Here is a 21297-nt window from a genome sequence, read left to right as displayed (position 1 = left end):
CGCATAAATTTAACACAATTTAATATCATATACTGTGTCTACAATCTGTCAAGAAAATAATCTTCCTTTGGGCCGATTAATTTCTGCATAGTTTTGACACGCTTTAAGACCATAATTATGTGCTTATAATCTGGCCAAAAAATAACCTTCCTTTGGGCCGATTATTTTCTGCATAGATATAACACAATTTTTTTTTAAGTTTGCAATCTGGCCAAAAAATAGTCTTCCTTTGGGCCGGCTATTTTTCGCATAGATATAAATGCACTTGAAAAAGATATATTGAATCTAAAATCTGGCCAGAAAATAATCTTTCTTTGGGCCGATTAATTTCCGCATAGATCTAGATGCACTTTAAAATCATCTATTGTGTTTGAAATTTGGCCAAAAAATAGTCTTCCTTTGGGCCGACTATTTTTCGCATAAATTAAAACACAATTTATTATGAACTTGAACAATATCTACATATCTAAAAAAATCACTTTATTAACATGTAATTTAAATTTAACCAAATTTGAGATACAAGATATCAGCTTAACAAAAATTTTCACAAGAAAATGTAATTTACTTTAATTGGGCCAATAAAGCATGGAGACCAAATTTGCAAGAAATAAAATATTTGCACCTCATAATTATTCATCCACAAATATTTTATCGAATTAAACAAAGACAATAAAATAATGAATAATTCCATATTTATTTTATTTTATGCAATTAAATCTTGAAATGGTCGAATTTAGTTTTCACAAATCGAATTGCGGAAGTCAAAATTTAATAAAAGATTAAAATTCTGGATTTCAAAATTTGGACAACCAAACAAGGTCTTAAATTCAACAAAAAAAAAAAACCCAAATCTCGAAACCCTAATTCCAACTCACAAAACCGCCGCTAGCCGCCCCGGCCGCCGCCTGAACTCCAACCAAATGCCGGGAAAAAACGACCCAGAAGTCGGCGACCTCATCAGAACAGAATCGGTTCAACATCAGGCCGTAAATCGGCCGGAATATGGCCAGAAAAATGTCGCATGAAATCGCGATTCATGATGATATCTCGACGAAATTCGATCGATACAACAACGTTTACGGCTAATTGATGGAGGGTTATGGAGCGTCTGAGTGTTATGAACAAAAAGCCTAAGAATTCATCGCCGGAAAGAGGCCGGAGAATAAGGTGGTCGATTCTCTGTTGTCTTGGAAGATCCATAACTCTGACGCTATATCAATCAATGGATTCTAGTACGTGTTTACTGTTATTAATATTTTCTGATAATTCGACATGAATTCCTGGCGTGTTTGTGATATATGGATTTAATCACATTATTTATAGATTTAATATTATTGAATCTCCAACAGTGCATGCTTTCATGCGCCACTTTCTCGGTCTCGTGTCCCTGCAAATTCAGGGGCGGAGCCAGAAATATGGTTCCGTCCGGGCTAGAATTTTAAATTATAGAATTTGTTAATATTTTAAATTGATATACCCGGACTAATATCATATTATTCTAAAATTATACAAAATTTACCTATAAATTTTTTCAAAAAAAATTGAGCCACCCGGGCTAAAGCCCGGGCAAAAGGCCACGTAGCTCCGCCCCTGCCTGCAATGTTCTTCACACTTTGCCACACAAACTGTACGTGTTACAAAAACAACAAGTTGAGATCCTATTTTTGTTTTCTGAAAAAACACATTTTTGGGCAAAAATATGAGAGAGCTCCCATTTAAGATTGTTAGTAACCAAAGGTGCTTGCGTTTCAACAAAATCAAGAAAATTGTTAAGCAAAATGGGTTTTGTACGGAAATAAAAAATACAGACAAACTAAAGGTATCAATCAAACTTTGTGCACCGAAAACAAAAGGGCGACAAGAAAACATACAAGCCAACCCAGTTTTAAAGATGATGAATAATTTCCACTGATAGTTTTTTTCTTTTTTGAAAGAAATGTCCACTGATAGTTAAGAATACACTTTGTCAGGAACCAGAATTTCGAAATTTGGTGAGTTGAAAGCAAAAATAAGTGTCAAGTTGTAGAAGATCTAGTTGAAATCCTCTTCATCCTGGAAGCTCAAATTCAATGTTTGTAACTTGAAGCCTGAGGCTTGTATTATCTCAACCAAATTTGACGCCACGCCGGTTGCTTGTACTATTGTTTGCTTGGTTAACTACAGATGGCAGAAAACATGAGCTTAATGGCGTTGAGCTACACTTTAAACGAGATAATTTCCACCATAACATTGATGCACAGCTAAAAGTTCGGCAAACATGCATGGAAAGAAAAACATCACGGGTATATTGTAAATTTTTGGTGTCCTGTCACATTCATATCATAATTGTCGATCAGATTTCAGTAAACAGCCATTTACCAAAAAATAATGTTGGTAGATCATTGTTCCGAAAATTGTGTAGTTTGGCTGTTAAATTTACTACCGTTCAGGAAAAAAAATTCAAAAAGTTTCCCCACTTCACTTCCACATAAAATTTGTCTCTTCAGGATAATGCATCAGTAGTCGGTACTATATATTATGCTAGACCTCTATAATATATGGTTTATTTGGCTTGTCACCATTCTAAGATGCTCTTGCTTAATAAATCAACATAGCACTCAAATTTGGTCTCTTCTGAATGTTATCGATTAAATTTACTAAAATATGTTTTACTATTTTTAACCATCAAGCAAAAGTTAGGATTTAGATTTCTACATCATTATTTGAAAGTTCTAAAAACAATCTTATTTTTTTCTCATTTTTTACCTTTAGAATTTGACTGAGTTACTGACGTAACTAAGAACAAAAATTCCCCAATAATTGTTAGCAGATACACGATATTATGCATGTGCAATGGTGTTAGTATCAAAGATATAAGCAAAGAGCAATGAAAATTACCTCCACACTCGCAATACTTTCGATAATCTGTACTTTGAGATCTGTAATGCCTTCTACCACCTTCAAACGTATAAACAGTGTAAGGACCGTGTATCGTATTATCGTAAATCTTGTATGATTATCGATAATTAATGAAATTGTCATGGATTATGTATATTGATGTATATCGTGACAATGAATTGAGAAATGAGATTGAAAAACGAATATTGTATATGAATTGAGGTGGTATGAATTTGATTTGAGAGGCCGGACGCCAATTTAGTACAAACATAAATATTTGTACAGAACGTGTGGCGCCCGGGCGGTAGAAAATGACCGCCCGAGCGCCAAGGAATGAAAACTTGATGTTCGGGCAGAACACTTCGCGCCCGAGCGGTAGTTTGTGACCGCCCGAGCGCGAAGCGAGTGGCATGGGACAGAACATGCCGCGCCCGAGCGGTAATGTTTGACCGCTCGAGCGCGGTACAAGCAACTCTCGGGGACAGAATGTCTCGCGCTCGGGCGCGAGAATTCTACCGCCCGAGCGCGAGAGCGGTGAGGATAAGAATCCTTTCTTTTCTCTTTCCTTCGCCATTTCTTATACGATAACTTCGAGGGAAAGTTAGAGAATTCGATTTCATTCGTCCGATTCGACTTTGAAAAGCTGTCTAAACGCGAAACAAATTATATATTTGTAATCGTCACGTCGAGGGCTTCAGACTGAGGTAATTTTCTTCTAGTTCCAGCAGCTATAAATATCAAGGTGCTGGAATAGCATATATCTGAAGTTGAATTTCTGATATGTAGTAGAATAACCGACAAGAAACTCATATTCGAAGTCGGAATTGAATTATGATATGATTTTGATTTGATATGAATTATTGAAGTTTCAAATGATATTTGAAACTCATATTATTGATTTTGGAGTATGTTATTGACTGGAATGAATATGTTATGGATGTAGATAAAGTATTATATCAATATCTTCAGGCTACATCAACTGGAACGAAGAACTGAGGTATGTTGCGACCGGGTAACATACGACAGGTATCTGTATTATATGATATATGTTGGATTGATTTGATTGATTGGATTGGAATACGTGTCTATGTGCCTATTTGTTGATTTAATGTGGCATACATGACATGGAGATTGGAGTGTCGATGTATAAAATAAATGTTTTGTTAACACACATCATTTTATGCATACATCGATACATGACATGCACGTTGAGCTATGATCCTTGGATACCCTGATATGATTTGATTGGATTCCGGGGTTTGTGAACACAATCGCTATGCCGGTATTATATGACCCGTAAAGCATAGACAATTGTGGCCCCATATGATTGGATATGAGATGTGGGATTGACGACGCTTCGTCGACGTTGTCATATGTGTATTCCCATATCGGCCGGTGTGCCAGCTCGAGCATTGATTTGATTTGATAGCGATTCGATTGATTCTGACATGTGCTCAGTGGATGGGCATTTGACCCTATACCTCCACGACATACATGCATTGCATACCATATATCATTGTTTAGATACTTGTGGTATATATTGTGGTTGTTCCATACGGAGCTTTGCTCACCCCCAAGGGGGGGCTGTTGTTGTCTTTGTGTGTGGACAATGGCAGGTACTCCAGGATATCAGGAGACCAGAGAGGGTACTTCTGGAGGAAGCCACAGCTTGGGCTGAGGTTTTGTTTATGTCTTGTTCCCAGTATATATGTATATGTATCTATATACCGGGGCATGTCCCGAGGATATGAGATGTTTGTATATGATTGGTTTTGATTTCGTGTGGGCATGTTTTATGATTTGAATTTAGATACTATTTTTGGTATTTAAATATCAGAAAAGATATTTTGGGCTCATTGTAAAGAAATTTTAAACCCGTTTTCCGCTGTGATTAATTAAACCCTAATCAAATTGCATTGTAATAACGATTAGGAGCTAAGGGCCCCACACAGTATGGTATCAGAGCATAGCTGGGAATGCTCTATTGAGTCTTGTGTACACTTGAATAGGCACAAATGAATTGTGCGTATGTGTTTGACTTATTTGTATTACTTGCTCTTAGGTGATTTGATTTGAGTAAGTATCTGATGAGATTGATGTTATGAGATGATGAGATTATGAATTGATATGAAATTGTGATATTCATCTTTTGATTTGTAGATGGATCACACAAATGAAACTGCGAGTAGCAGTACTGAGAGGATTGTTGGGCAATTTGAAGGATTGTCCATGGATGTTGTGATGGCTCGATTCCAGGATCTGAAACCACCGAAGTTCTTTGGCACTGAGAATGCTGAAAGAGCTGAGGCCTGGCTAAAGGATATCGAGCACTTGTTTAATATTGTTGAGTATTCCAAGGCCCGGAGACTGAAACTTGCTTTGTATCAGCTGAAAGACCGAGCTAAATCTTGGTGGGAAGCCGCTGAGATTGGACTGAAAGAGGCCGGGACTGAAGTCACCTGGGATGTCTTCAAGGCCCAATTTCTGGAGCAATATTCTCCTCCTTCGTATTATACTGCTCAGGAGAATGAATTCAATAACCTGCAGCAGGGAACGATGTCTGTTGCAGAGTATGCTTCTAAATTTTCTACTTTGTTGAAGTATGCACCTCACGTGGCTGGGAATGCGAGGGCAAAATATAACAGGTTTGTAAATGGTTTACATCCTGTCTTGTATACCTATGTTGTTTCTGGATTGCCTACCAGCTACGCAGAGGCAGTTGAACGAGCCAAGGCAGCCGAGGCTGGACTTAGGCGGGGAGGTCCACAGTATACTCCTCCACCACCGGTGTCAGCTCAGCAGCCTACCTTGAGGCCGAGAGGTAAGAAGTTTAAGAAGACTGGCTCTGCTTCTTCGTCTTCTTCGAGTTCTAGTGGATCACAGAGAGGGAGTCCTGTGATTGCTCCCTACTGTAGTCATTGTGGAGGCAAACATACTATCGAGCAATGTCGAGGTATGTTTGGTACTTGCTATCAATGTGGGCAAGAAGGCCATTTCTCTCGAGTATGTCCGAACAGGGGTACGACTTCTGCTCAACCCCAGCCAGGATTTAGAGGTGGCCCTGGTATGACGAGACCTGCTGTTCCTGTTCCATCTTTCCAGCAGTCCAGTGTTCCACGATATCGAGGACCGGGTGGTCAGAGTGCCCAAGTTCCTCCTCAAGTGAGAGTGTATGCCATGACTGAAGATCAGGCGAGAGAAGCTCCTGGTGGTGTGATTGCAGGTATTTGCACGCTTTGCGATTATCCTGCACGTGTTTTATTTGATACAGGAGCATCTCATTCATTCATATCTCATGCATTTGTTGCATCTCACGATATTGAGTGTACCCCGTTGTATGATACTTTGTCGATAGCCACGCCAGCAGGAAAGATTATTTTGTCTGAGAAAGTTGTGCATAATTGTGTATTGATATATGAGGATAATGTGATATTTCTGAATCTGATTGTCCTCCCTATGCACGACTTTGATTGTATTGTTGGCATGGATATCTTGATGACGAATCGAGCTACTGTTGATTGTTGTCATGGAGTGGTTCGATTTCGACCGATTGATGGACCCAAGTGGAATTTTTATGGCAAGGGTTCCCAAGCCAAAATTCCATTGATATCTTCCTTGGAAATGTCTCGATTGTTGACTAGCGGAGATGAGGGTTATCTTATCTACGCTATTGATATTTCGAAGAAGGAGTCTTCTTTATCTGAGATTTCTGTTGCAAAAGAGTTTCCGGATGTATTTCACGATGAGATTCCTGATTTTCCTCCTCATCGAGAAGTTGAGTTTAGTATTGATCTTGTGCCGGGGACTGCACCTATTTCGAAAGCTCCCTATCGCATGGCACCCTTGGAATTGAAAGAACAATTACAGGATCTTCTCGATAAGGGATATATTCGACCGAGTGTATCACCTTGGGGAGCTCCAGTTTTATTTGTTCGGAAGAAAGATGGTACGATGCGAATGTGTATCGACTATAGGCAACTGAATCGGGCTACTGTGAAAAACAAGTACCCACTTCCGCGTATTGATGATTTGTTTGATCAGCTTCAGGGTACTTCTGTTTACTCGAAGATTGATCTTCGTTCTGGGTATCATCAAGTACGAGTTCGAGACGAAGATGTACCCAAAACTGCTTTTCGTACGAGGTATGGCCACTATGAATTCTTGGTTATGCCTTTTGGTCTTACGAATGCTCCATCTATCTTTATGGATTTAATGAATCGGGTCTTTCGAGATTATCTAGACCGATTCGTTATTGTGTTTATTGATGATATTCTTGTCTATTCGAAGTCGAAGAAAGAGCATGCTGAACATCTGAGACTGGTACTTCAAACTCTTCGTACTAGTCATTTGTATGCCAAATTGTCCAAATGCGAATTCTGGATGGACAAAGTGGTATTTCTGGGCCACGTCATTTGGAGACATGGCATATCTGTTGATCCTGCGAAGGTCGAAGCTGTATTGAATTGGCCGAGACCTACGAATGTTCCTGAGATCCGTAGCTTCATGGGTTTAGCTGGATATTATCGTCGTTTTATTAAAGGATTTTCGAAAATAGCTAAACCGATTACTCAACTGACACAGAAGAATCAGCGATTCATTTGGTCAGATGAATGTGAAGCTAGTTTTCTTGAATTGAAGACGAGATTGACCACTGAACCTGTGCTTACTATTCCCTCAGGTACCGAAGGATTTGTGGTGTGTACAGATGCGTCGGGTAAAGGTTTGGGCTGTGTTCTGATGCAACATGGCAAGGTGGTTGCTTATGCGTCTCGTCAATTGAAATCTCATGAAACACGTTATCCTGTTCATGATCTCGAACTGGCTGCCATTTTGTTTGCTTTGAAGATTTGGCGCCATTATTTATACGGAGAAAAGTTTGTTATCTATTCGGACCATAAAAGTCTGAAATATCTCTTTTCTCAATCTGATCTGAATATGAGGCAACGCAGGTGGATGGATCTCCTGAAAGATTTTGATTGTGAGATTCAATATCACCCTGGATCGGTGAATGTTACTGCGGATGCCCTGAGCCGTAAAGTTCATGATTCTGTTCTAGCTTCTGTTTGTGTCGCCAAGGTACATGAGGATATTTGTACTTCTGGTTGGACTTTTCACTCGAATTGGAATTCTGTCACTGTTTCAGCATTGCAAATTGAGCCGAGTTTGATATCGAATATACGAAAGGCCCAACGAAGCGATGCTCAGATTCAAAAGTCGAAAGAACTGGTATCTGCTGGACATCAGTCTGGATTTCAAATTTCTTCTGATGGTTCTTTACGACTTAATGGTCGGCTGGTAGTTCCTGACGACTCTGATTTGAGATCTGCCCTTCTTCGAGAAGCATATTGTAGCAAATATAGTATTCACCCTGGAGGTCGAAAGATGTATTTGACTTTGAGACCTCAATTCTGGTGGAGACGTATGAAGAAGGACATTGCTGAGTTTATTTCTAAATGTCTTGTCTGCCAGCAAGTGAAAGCCGAGAGAATGAAACCGGGAGGATTGCTCCATAGTCTTGAAATCCCGAAATGGAATTGGGAACATATTGCTATGGATTTCGTGACTCATTTACCTCGTTCGCCCAAGGGCTGTGATGCTATTTGGGTGATTATTGATCGGCTTTCGAAATCTGCACATTTTATTCCGTATGAGCGGACTTATCCTTATAAGAGAATGGCCCGTTTATACATTGAGAATATTGTGAGACTGCATGGTGTGCCAGTCTCAATTGTATCTGATCGTGATCCCAGATTTGCTTCTAAATTCTGGGGTAGTTTTCAGGAAGCGATGGGTACGCGTTTGGCTATGAGTACTGCTTATCACCCTCAAACTGATGGCCAAACCGAGCGTACAATTCAAACGGTAGAAGATATGTTGCGTGCTGTGGTGATGGACTTTAGAATGGGATGGCAAGATGCCTTACCATTGGTTGAATTTTCTTATAACAATAGCTTTCAGACGAGTATCGGTATGGCTCCGTTTGAAGCTCTATATGGGAGACGATGTAGATCACCGTTATTCTGGGATGAGATTGGTGAGAAACAATTGACTGGACCTGAAATGATACAGGAAATGAACGATAAGGTTCAGTTAATTCGGCAGCGGATGAAAGCTGCTCAGGATCGTCAAACGAGTTATGCGAATAAACGAAGACGACCCTTGGAATTCCAGAAAGGTGACAGAGTGTTTTTGAAAATATCTCCCTTTAGAGACACTGTTCGATTCGGCATGCGAGGGAAGTTATCTCCTCGATATGTTGGTCCATACGAGATTCTGGATCGAGTTGGTGATCTTGCGTATCGATTGGCATTGCCACCAGCTCTATCTGCTATTCACGATGTGTTTCATGTTTCTATGTTAAGGAAATATGAACCTGATCCATCACATGTACTTGCACCTGATGAGGTTGAACTTGATCCTTCTCTTTCCTATGTTGAACAACCTGTTCGCATTATGGATCGAAAGGAAAAGATATTGAGAAACAAATCGATTCCTCTGGTACGAGTGCAATGGACACGACATGGTGTTGAAGAATCGACGTGGGAATTGGAGAGCAAGATGCGAGATTCGTATCCGCATTTGTTTGATTCTACAACATCTATTCCATTGTATTCGATGTATTCTGATCCTTATTCCGATTTTAGTTTTGATATGTACTATAACTGGTAACATATGTATGTTTACCAATGTTATGTATATAGTGATGTTTGAGATTTCGAGGACGAAATCTTTTAAGAGGGGGAGAAATGTAAGGACCGTGTATCGTATTATCGTAAATCTTGTATGATTATCGATAATTAATGAAATTGTCATGGATTATGTATATTGATGTATATCGTGACAATGAATTGAGAAATGAGATTGAAAAACGAATATTGTATATGAATTGAGGTGGTATGAATTTGATTTGAGAGGCCGGACGCCAATTTAGTACAAACATAAATATTTGTACAGAACGTGTGGCGCCCGGGAGGTAGAAAATGACCGCCCGAGCGCCAAGGAATGAAAACTTGATGTTCGGGCAGAACACTTCGCGCCCGAGCGGTAGTTTGTGACCGCCCGAGCGCGAAGCGAGTGGCATGGGACAGAACATGCCGCGCCCGAGCGGTAATGTTTGACCGCTCGAGCGCGGTACAAGCAACTCTCGGGGACAGAATGTCTCGCGCTCGGGCGCGAGAATTCTACCGCCCGAGCGCGAGAGCGGTGAGGATAAGAATCCTTTCTTTTCTCTTTCCTTCGCCATTTCTTATACGATAACTTCGAGGGAAAGTTAGAGAATTCGATTTCTTTCGTCCGATTCGACTTTGAAACGCTGTCTAAACGCGAAACAAATTATATATTTGTAATCGTCGCGTCGAGGGCTTCAGACTGAGGTAATTTTCTTCTAGTTCCAGCAGCTATAAATATCAAGGTGCTGGAATAGCATGTATCTGAAGTTGAATTTCTGATATGTAGTAGAATAACCGACAAGAAACTCATATTCGAAGTCGGAATTGAATTATGATATGATTTTGATTTGATATGAATTATTGAAGTTTCAAATGATATTTGAAACTCATATTATTGATTTTGGAGTATGTTATTGACTGGAATGAATATGTTATGGATGTAGATAAAGTATTATATCAATATCTTCAGGCTACATCAACTGGAACGAAGAACTGAGGTATGTTGCGACCGGGTAACATACGACAGGTATCTGTATTATATGATATATGTTGGATTGATTTGATTGATTGGATTGGAATACGTGTCTATGTGCCTATTTGTTGATTTAATGTGGCATACATGACATGGAGATTGGAGTGTCGATGTATAAAATAAATGTTTTGTTAACACACATCATTTTATGCATACATCGATACATGACATGCACGTTGAGCTATGATCCTTGGATACCCTGATATGATTTGATTGGATTCCGGGGTTTGTGAACACAATCGCTATGCCGGTATTATATGACCCGTAAAGCATAGACAATTGTGGCCCCATATGATTGGATATGAGATGTGGGATTGACGACGCTTCGTCGACGTTGTCATATGTGTATTCCCATATCGGCCGGTGTGCCAGCTCGAGCATTGATTTGATTTGATAGCGATTCGATTGATTCTGACATGTGCTCAGTGGATGGGCATTTGACCCTATACCTCCACGACATACATGCATTGCATACCATATATCATTGTTTAGATACTTGTGGTATATATTGCGGTTGTTCCATACGGAGCTTTGCTCACCCCCAAGGGGGGCTGTTGTTGTCTTTGTGTGTGGACAATGGCAGGTACTCCAGGATATCAGGAGACCAGAGAGGGTACTTCTGGAGGAAGCCACAGCTTGGGCTGAGGTTTTGTTTATGTCTTGTTCCCAGTATATATGTATATGTATCTATATACCGGGGCATGTCCCGAGGATATGAGATGTTTGTATATGATTGGTTTTGATTTCGTGTGGGCATGTTTTATGATTTGAATTTAGATACTATTTTTAGTATTTAAATATCAGAAAAGATATTTTGGGCTCATTGTAAAGAAATTTTAAACCCGTTTTCCGCTGTGATTAATTAAACCCTAATCAAATTGCATTGTAATAACGATTAGGAGCTAAGGGCCCCACAAACAGAGACATCAAGAAGCATCACAGGAAGGGCTTAAAGGTTTCTCTACTAGACAACAAAAAATGCCAACTTTGAAATTCTTCATTACTAGGGAGCGCAGATGGAAGTAACACACTGATCTCTCGAGTTTACGATAAGGTGAGCTACCTCGCTCAACGTTCCACACATAAATGTAGGTGGATCAAGAATCAGGTGAAAATAACAATGAACAGATATGAACCATGATAATCTAGTCGTAACGGGCTGAGAAAAATCACCTAGAAATTTATTCATTTTGGTACTCTGGTCGTGTGAATTATAACAGCCTTGACCAAAAGACACTCTTGACCAGAAACAGATCAAGTGGGCGTCAACCAAATGACTAACATTATTCAATTCATTCAGGGACGCGAAACTAGAATTTTTACAAAAATTACACCGTAAAAGTCTTCTCTTTTTCTTTTTTTTTTTATTAGCGGGGGTGGCGGTCTGTCCTGGCTCTTGAACACTAGCCCCCTAAAGTATATGCCTTCACAAAGCCACCTTTTTGAAATTACCACAAGCTCAGATATTAAAATCAAAAGAAGAAAAAAAGTAGATAAAATGAAAACCTCCAAAGCCTTGGTAACTGTAGGTATAGCTGAATCAGCCATTGCCCCTTCAGCCTACACATTTCAAGAAAAATCATTCGTTCAGCAAACAATTTCAAGACAACGAAATGAAACATTAACAACACAAACAACCACCTTAAAGAACATGGTTAGTATGTCGGAAGGCGAGACTGCAACAGAAACAGTCTGATCCGTGGTTACTGCGGGAGACGGAAATTCTTGTTCCGGGACAAGGGTCTCTTCTTCCTCAGCAAGAGCTCTTAATTTTGTTGGTCTACGAGAGTACTTGTTGGTCTTGGGTATTGAATAAATGCAAGAAATGGGGGGATACGATTGGTGTTTGACGAAAGGAAACAGAAATTGAAGTGTGGTGGAAGTGGATGGAGGAGAACAGGAGGAGAGGTGAAGGGAATGGTTGGGTTTGGAAATGGAGAATGCGGATACGTAAGCCATGGTTGTGTTGGTTTCGGAGCTCTGGGATTTTCTATCCACATTACAATGGAAGACGATACCGTCGGCTTAAGTAATACACAAAACCTTTTTTTAACTGAAATATAAGTTATAAAACCTCGGCTCCTAGGATTTATTACAAAACTTTATTTTAAAAATATTTTAATACGTATTATAATTTGTTATTATATTTTTAAAAAATACCAGTCAGTTGTATGAAATACTACCATAAATTAATTCTCATAGAAAAATACCCACAAATTAACGATAATGATTATAATAATAATAATAACAATATCAAATAAATTTTAAATTAATAAAATTAACAGCAATAATAGTACTATTAAAAATATAGATTGACAACATTTCAAATAAATCAAAATTACCGGTGAAAACCATTTATTTTGGTTTGTATCCAAATTATTATCTAAATATCACATATTTTCAATAAATATGTATAATTTAAATTCATAAATTTCGATTATATTTTATTTGTTAATAATAATAATAATATAATGTATCAATCTCAAATTCTCATCTTAATTATTTACACATTTCTAATAGAGAATATATTTAATTTCAAATTATATTATTATTGAACGAAATTGAAATTTATCATAAAAAAAATGTTATATAAAATATAACGGCTTAATTAGAAGTCTACAATGTTACTTCACTAAATAATAAAAATACGTTTAAAACATTTGAAAATCATGAATTTGAAATGAAGTCAACCTAAAATCGATTTACACCATTTAAACCTAATTTCTATGTTGATCAGATTGCTCACACCATTTACCAAGCAGCCCCATAAAATTACCAGTAGTATTGAAGAGAACAAACAATACACACGACTGGCGCTGTGACGACCCAAGCGCCTAACTAAAATTTGCCCATGGACCAAATACATATATCTGTTTTTCATCATAATTTTGTACAAAACAAGATTAGAGTTTTTTATCCATAAGCCAGATGACCCAGAACCAAAACGATACGGATCCACCATTCCGCGAAGTCGATTCTTTCCAGCATTTTGAGTTATTTTATGTCACATTCAACTTCAATGTCACCAACTGCACACCATTGTAGGATATGCGAAAGATGAATTAGAAATGGCCCAAGATGAAATCAAAGAAGAAAGAGAAGATAAATGAGATTTACCCTTAAGGTGCACAGCTAAATTTGCTTGAGAATCAGCGTCAGTGTTGTATTCCTGATAACAAGAGAAAATAACTTTTGGGATAAGATGAGATTGATTGCATCCAAGAAAATAAAAAGCAAATAAAATTCAATGTAGGTTAAGAGGAATGAAAGCCGTCGTTTTTTGTGTACCATATTTCACATAAATTTGTTAACATTCCACAAAGCGGACAACAGAAAAAAATGGTTAACAAGTAAACAGAAACATCGTTATAGGGAGGCACTGTAAATCTTTCATCAAGGTTGTTTGTAAATAGTGAACAGAATGAATACTGCCAGAGGAGTTAGAATTTGCAGGTGGGTGCGAAATTAATGTGTTCAGATAACTATATTGATTTTGAAACATGGATGAGAAAGAAAGACAAGAGAAACTCTAGTCAAATTATCAACACATAATAAACATACTCTTTCTATATGGCAGATCTCAAAAGACATAAACTGATCCTTTAGCTCTTTAGCCACCTTGCACAATTCAGCCATGTTCTGATTTTTGGTTTTCCAAAGACCCTGAACCTGTTTATGTGATGATTTAAAACAGGTAATATAAGAGATAAAATGAACGAAGAACAATGTGTTCCACATGTTCATATATTCGCAAGGTCAACACACAATTAAGACAGCATGGTTGATAGTTCCTGATAGGAATATTCTTTTAATTTACCAACTTTGTTCTTCATCTGTATTCTTTTGGAATTTCAAAGAAAAAGACTGGTAAAAATTCTTTGAGAAGAAACAAATACCTGCATGCAGACAAGTTTAGAGTCCCCTTGAACTCGTATGTGTTTGAACCCTTTTTGAAGAGCATATTTCAACCCTAAGATGGCACCTCGATATTCAGCAACATTATTAGTAGCGATACCCACACCCTCACGCAATCGAAACACCTATCAAAATCCAATGTCGAAATACAATATTAGGCCCCATTTCAACTTAAAAGGGCGTCATAAGAAAGAATTAAATACTAATTACCATATTTCCATCTGCCGCCCGCAGCACAGCCCCTGCACCAGCTGGTCCAGGATTTCCCTTTGAAGCACCATCAAACTCGAGAATACAGGAACTCTGTAAATATAATGAAATGATAAGTGAATGAAGAATTTTTTAGTGCTAGTGGATAAATAATTAAGCTTTTGAGGGTTATGCCAAGAGAAAAATCCGCCCAAATCATACAGCGGATATTCATGAATTTCTCTTATATAATTTTGTTAAAAGATTGAGCTATGTTTAGATTGATGCAGCAGATATTGTTGCAATAAATTCACAAACAGGTTTAAATTTGAAACATTCTGAACATATCATTTAAATTTTTCATGATTCAGAACCTTGAAGGTGTGAACCAAACGAACTACCAGGGTTGTGGACGTGTCGATGGAAACATATAACAAATAAACATATGGCGGAAACTTACACAATAAGATGAAACAGGTTGAACTTGGAGAAAATTATCTAATTTGGAACTTTTTAGATGATGGTTTACAAATGAGGCAGATCCGGTAACCTCCTGCTGAGTTAGAGAGAGACGAAAATAAGAAAAGAGGAACATTCAGTTGGAAAATATCTGTACCAGCTGTTAAGTTCAAATCTAAGAATCAGAATCAGCAGAATTACGATTAACATCACAATGAGGCATTATTACTCCTAAAAGCCCTGCTCATCCACAGTGTTGAGCAATATAATAACACACAAAAACTCAAGATTTACATCTAATACTTGTGTTTCATACTAAATCAAGTGAAAAGACTACTAAACTTGAATATCTGATAGGCATGATATTAAATCAAATTCAATGAACTGAGAACAAAACTCAAATACGAGATACACAGTCAAAGTTCATTAAACCAGTCTTTACTGCATCTCCCACAATCAAACTAAAGCAACAAATTTATAGGAGACCAGGAACATACGAACAGCCAGCGCCATGATTAACTTAAAATTATAAGGAGCACTCCATGAAATATTGGTCGATAAGCAGTCTGGGTAATTGTGGCTGTTCCCAAAAGGATGCAAGAAAATATAAAAATAACGAAACTCTTCTACTAATACCCATGCAAAAGGTACCACTCACAAATAGACATGGAAAAAACAGAAAACGATTTATTGAAAAAAAATGAAACACCATCTTTTCCTGAAAATACCGATTCATTGCAATAAATCATAATTCAAGAAATGTCCAACTAATTCAGTTCAGCAAGTACCTGTGGCCTCTTCTCCAAATGATTCTTACTAACTGCTTTATCTTTAGAATAATTTGGTTCCTGCAAAAAGTAACACTCATGATGCAAATATACAACACAACATAATATTTTCCAGAAAAGTCATTGCTGTGCATGCAAAGCCAGCACAAATGAGCAATTAACACAACATCAAATCACATTTGTAGATTTCTGACATACGGTTCCGTTCATGAATTAAATGCTTCCAATACGGAGCAGCTAAAATCAAAGCCACATAATTTCAACAATTGAACTGTTTAGCATAAACAGCATTCAACCAAAGAATACCGCCAAAATATATAACGAATTGAAGAACTAAATACACGAATAAAGATGTTCCAAAATAAACAATAAAAGAATGAAGACCACACAAATATATAATTACATTAAGTGAACAATACACTTAAAATGACAACCATCGGGATTGATTACATCACAGTAATGCAAAATGAGATGTGTTTTAACCCACAAAGTAACAGCAAATGGAATCAATCATTCAGAATAAACAAGAACTCACATTACAAATCAGAGAGCTTTAAGTGTGACCTACAACTGTTAAATAAGAAAAATAAACAACCAACTGCCACAAAAGGAAGCTGAGAGAGCACCACGGTTAAAAAAGACAACAGAAGCATTTTTTATTATACAGAAAGCAAAAGTTGTTGGGGAAAACCCAAGTACACTATTCAAAAAAGATTACTAAGACATTAAAAAATACTCAATTTGTCTAAAAGGTCAAGAATCTAACACGAAAAGGGCATGTGACAAGTTGACCAAAAAGATCATCGTGGACATCACTGGCATTTATGGAATAAATAGCATTCCCAAGTCCGTGAGTTGAAAGGTATTCTTCAGCTTCTTTGGACAGGCCAAAGCCTTTAAATACACTTACAGAAGGATCATTCACCTGAAAAATAGAACAACATACGGATAAAATGAAACCCAATAACAAAAAATCTACTTCGCAGCAAGGAAAACATAGGCAGACACGCAAGGAGCAATTTTCTGGAACGTCGCTACAATCGAAAGAATAAATCTTGGACAAATATGATCCTCACGAGGAAAAGTAGGAACACCCACGATAATTTTAAATGATGTGTATTAGAACATTCAGTGGAAATGAACAACAAAAGTAATATCTTCCCACCTGGTACTTTCTGGATTTTTTTTACAAAAAAGAAAAATGTAAAGGAAAAGTAAATAAGTAAAATGCTGATACTGACGTAAATTGAGCTAAAAAAAAGTATGGTAAAGAACAAGAAATTAGTAAATTACAGAAGATCGGAGAACAGATTGAAGATCACTTATGCTTTTATACACCCCAACACTGTTGCCCTTCCGTACAACATAAAATGCATCCTTTTCATCGCCCATCGTTTCAAGCCGCTTCTGAAGTTCAATCGCTGCACCAATCAAGTAATATAATCACACAGTATCAAATATAAGTAAATGAAAACCCTAACAAGATGAAATGATTTAGCTGAAAACGAAGGAAATCTGCAGAAAATCGCAAAACCAAAACTTTCTATTCGAATTCAGAAGAAAGTAAACAAATGTATATCTTGGTGAACAGATCGAACAATATGAAAATGGGTGTAAAAACAGTGAAAAGATGACGAAAAGGCGAATACTTTTCACCAATGATTCTCGCGTTTCAGAGTGCTGTCACGTCGAGAGAGTGAAGCTAGACGAGTGCAACGGAAAAGTAACAATGAACGCATTGTGCCCAGTAAATGAAAGGGATATATGGGCTTCTTGGCGGGAACATGTTTCCGTCTTCAAAGCCCAGACCATTTTCTATGAAGCCCAACGGTTTGGGGCCCAAAACTAGAATTAACTGGAATCTGGAATGAAATGTAACATTCAAGTTAAATAAAAAAAATGAAAAAATTACTTTTCATTTTGATTTTTTTTAAATTTTTGGTAGCATAAATATAGGGGATTACTTTTCGTGCATTACATATCCAACTTACATTGTTAATACTACAAATTTGTATCATATATAATTTTTTAACTCACATAGAATATAATAAACTGATTATCCGAGAAAATGTATTGGACTAATTATTATTGTAATTAATAGACAAGGGATGAAAATGTCTGTCCTCTTTTAAGTGAGGTGAAAGCTACAAAACTTATAAACGTGCTTCCAACATTTAAAAAACGTTTTTAAATTTGCTTGTTTATTGTATTATTAACAAAAAAAACATACTGCATTTAATTACATTTACAACATTCTGCATTATTTGAACTGTTGAAGGAAGTAGCTCACATTTGATAAAACCACGCTCTAAAGTCTTCTCAATGTTTAATTTTGTTGGGATAACATGAATACTTAGAGTAACATTGCAGCAGAATATCGCAATTAATATCTACAATTGGATAAAACGGAGGTCAATATTTATAGTGGTTCATCCCAAAATTGAGTTACGTTCATTCTAAAACTCTAAAAAAGATTACTTCTTTATGAATAACAAATAAGACAAGAGAATTAAAATACAAAATATTTCATCAAGAACACTCTGATTTTAAGATTAATGGAGCTTGAATATTAGCAATTTCGACACTATCAATATTGTTTTCCTCTAATTGCATATCAATGGCTCGTGTTTGACCAAAAACATGGGTCGTTAGATCTTCATTCGATATTGAATCGAATTTTTCGTACTTAACCCCTTTGATCGCAAATTTTTCTATAAGTATATCATATCAATGATTAAATAAACTATATAAAATACAACCTCTTCTCTTTTTTCTTTTCTTTTTTTTTTCTCTACCATTACACTTCCTAATCTTTAACGTTACATAACTTGGTGGGCATGCAGATACAGTCCCGGAGGATAGTTACCTTATACCTATTCACCGTTGTTGCATAAAAACTAGTTGCAAGAATTCAACTGGTTATTCATTTTCAACCATCTCTAGAGGGTCTCTTCAGCTTTGTGACTTCGTAACAAAGGATGCTTTAGGGTCGCCGAGGACGATTCCAAATCGCTTGTTTCGTCGAACCCAACCATCTCCTCTTTGGCTTTGCCCCACATCACCGTGTAAAATCCAATGGCTATTACTGTTGCTCCGATGACGCTGCAATGTGTTTTATTTTTTAAAAAAACAAAAAAAATAACGTGTAGCTATAGATAACATGATATCAGCTCAATAATTTGATGAACCGGTTTTTTCATGTGATTGGGTTTGTCGAGCTAAATTGGCAGTGCTTTCGAGAGATGTCTCAGCAGTAATGTTTATATTCAGATTACCTTCCTAGATAAAGAGTATCGCCTAGGATGATGACTCCCATGGCTGCAGCTATAGCGATGGAAAGTGGCTTAAACATAGCAACATAGACCGGCCCTCTCACGTGCAAGGCCCATGCATGAACAGCATTGTTTAAACAACAGCCAAAAATTCCCTGTTCGAAGCTCATCCAATTAAAAAAAGTTCACAAAATCAGAGAAGAATAATCATATCGGCCAATATGAATTAGATAGTGTGTCAATTTGATACTAACGGAGCATAGGTAAGAGGCCAATGCGACACTAGGCGTGATCTTCCATTTGCTGGAATCTGGTTCCACGAAGAATCCAACAATGCCACCCAGAATGCTCACGCATAAGGTATAGGAGAAGACTAGTGTCAGCTCTGCTGGATATTCCTTCAAAATTTGAGTCTGGCACATTCACAATAAACCATTTAATCCCGAGACTAGTAAGTTTGCCAACAATACTAGAATTGAAAAGTTTTTTTACAAGTGGTGGTAGAAATATAAGGATTCGAAGGGGTGTGGCTCGTACCATGACAATGTACCAGAGGGGGACCAGAGAGTACTCGACGGCAAGAAATAGACTGCCAATCGTCCAATTTGATTGCAAGGAACTCAAAATTTGACGATGTAGTGAAACGCGAGAGTAGTTTGTGTAAGGAAATAAGATTGGGCCCTTGTACAAAGTCACCACGAAGGCTCCTGATATTGAGACCATCGAGCCAATTATTTTGGCCTTGCTACTCGTGCTTGATAACTTCACCTTCTCCATCCTGCAAAAATATCCCAAACCACTTTCCAACACCATTATCCAATGATGTACTTCGTGGAAAAGATCGGACCACAACGTTACTTTTCATTTTTGGGAAAAATTTAATGGAGGTTGATTTGGATTTTAAGTATCGTACGTAACCTTCAAAATATAGATACACAATCATTGCTTGTATATATATATATATATATATATATATATATATATATATATTATATATATCCATATGGTTAGCTAACAATTCACGTTAAAAAAAAATAATGCCAAAGAAAAAAGCTAGTGCTTGGTATCACGTAACCCATAAATGATCAATTATTGAATTTTAGAGAAGACATAAAAACGACCGCAAATTAATTATAATAATAATATATCCCATGATGATAAAGAAAAAGAAAAGCTGAAAAGAGAGAGGAAGTGACAGAACCTGAAAATGATGGCAAGAACAAAAGTAAAGGCCGGGACCAAGTTGCTCATCGCCGAAGCAAGCGTCGGAGAACTGTAATTGATTCCGGTGTATCCCATTATCTGCGAAGTATACCTGCATTCACCGGGAAAAAAGTACTTTTAGAACGATTATTTGGTTAAATTGTAAGTTGATTTCACCAATTAGTCCGTGAATAATTTGGCACACCCGATGATTCCGAGGAGAACGATTTTGATCAGTATGGAGAAATTCAACGGTGGTAGAGCTCGTGATCTGCGTGATTCACGCCAAATTTATCGATCAAAAGTCAATCACCATGAGATTAAAAACAAGCAACCGGATTAATACAGTCAAAAGAGAGAAATTGAGCACACAGCTGACCGGCGCGATAAGAACGGCGAAGGGAGGAGAACGAGAGCTGCGACGGCGTAGGCGTAAACAACAAAAACGTGGCGGCTCATGCCGCGGAGAGTGGCGAGCTTGTAGAGTGTGTTGAGGCCGACGTTGGTACACTCCATGGCCACTATGGCCGTAAACGGCAGTACCTCCCTGTAGCAGAAGCTGCTGGGGTTCCGTGCTCCTCCGCTTCTTGCCATGTCCTCCGCTGCTTTGTATTGTGGCTTCCACGCTGCTCGAAGCAATTGCTGGTTTGAGTATAACAGTGTGATGGGGAGTGGTGGACACAGGATTGATGTAATTTGCAAGCAAGCGTTCGGACAATATCGTGTCGTGCTTTTAAAGCCAAATTGTAATTTCTATTTTGTTTCACTACTTATTATCAAACTTGTCCAAATTTAGTTTCGTGCTAATATTCTTATTAAATCGTGCTAGAAAATTTACTTTCAAATTTTAAAATAATATATTTAAAATTTTATGATATGAAAGAGTATTTTTG

At 37.5% G+C, this 21297-nt stretch overlaps 3 protein-coding genes across 5 annotated transcripts; all 3 read right to left on the bottom strand.

Moving 5' to 3' along the window:
• Positions 1–1814: 1814 nt before the first annotated feature.
• Positions 1815–12617, bottom strand: LOC140821843 (uncharacterized). Its single transcript, XM_073182484.1, has 4 exons — positions 12220–12617; positions 12085–12138; positions 2878–2937; positions 1815–2157 (listed from the first exon to the last, which is right to left on the bottom strand). Exons 1-4 carry the CDS (start codon positions 12535–12537, stop codon positions 2032–2034), a joined length of 558 nt encoding a protein of 185 aa, XP_073038585.1. The 5' UTR covers positions 12538–12617; the 3' UTR covers positions 1815–2031.
• Positions 12618–13329: 712 nt separating this feature from the next.
• On the bottom strand, positions 13330–17695 carry LOC140822043 (uncharacterized). Of its 3 annotated transcripts, none has more exons than XM_073182766.1 (10): positions 17579–17695; positions 17223–17350; positions 16696–16854; positions 15930–15989; positions 15143–15238; positions 14704–14796; positions 14475–14618; positions 14140–14247; positions 13696–13747; positions 13330–13607 (listed from the first exon to the last, which is right to left on the bottom strand). In XM_073182766.1, the coding sequence occupies exons 2-10, from the start codon at positions 17319–17321 to the stop codon at positions 13573–13575; spliced, it is 846 nt and encodes a 281-aa protein (XP_073038867.1). In that variant the 5' UTR covers positions 17322–17350; positions 17579–17695; the 3' UTR covers positions 13330–13572. The 3 variants fall into 3 exon arrangements, with proteins under 3 accessions (XP_073038867.1, XP_073038869.1, XP_073038868.1); XM_073182768.1 differs by having other exon boundaries at positions 15143–15235; XM_073182767.1 differs by having other exon boundaries at positions 17586–17643.
• Positions 17696–18688: 993 nt separating this feature from the next.
• On the bottom strand, positions 18689–21142 carry LOC140821995 (WAT1-related protein At3g28050). Its single transcript, XM_073182699.1, has 7 exons — positions 20784–21142; positions 20610–20675; positions 20403–20516; positions 19739–19979; positions 19456–19614; positions 19205–19356; positions 18689–19031 (listed from the first exon to the last, which is right to left on the bottom strand). Exons 1-7 carry the CDS (start codon positions 20996–20998, stop codon positions 18869–18871), a joined length of 1110 nt encoding a protein of 369 aa, XP_073038800.1. The 5' UTR covers positions 20999–21142; the 3' UTR covers positions 18689–18868.
• Between the last annotated feature and the right edge of the window lie 155 nt (positions 21143–21297).

This window comes from Primulina eburnea, unplaced genomic scaffold, assembly GCF_022965805.1.
Source record: "Primulina eburnea isolate SZY01 unplaced genomic scaffold, ASM2296580v1 ctg739_ERROPOS11973397, whole genome shotgun sequence".
Taxonomy (NCBI): Eukaryota; Viridiplantae; Streptophyta; class Magnoliopsida; order Lamiales; family Gesneriaceae; genus Primulina; species Primulina eburnea.
Note: the sequence above shows the minus strand (reverse complement) of the source record. Positions and strands in the feature narration are given on the sequence as shown.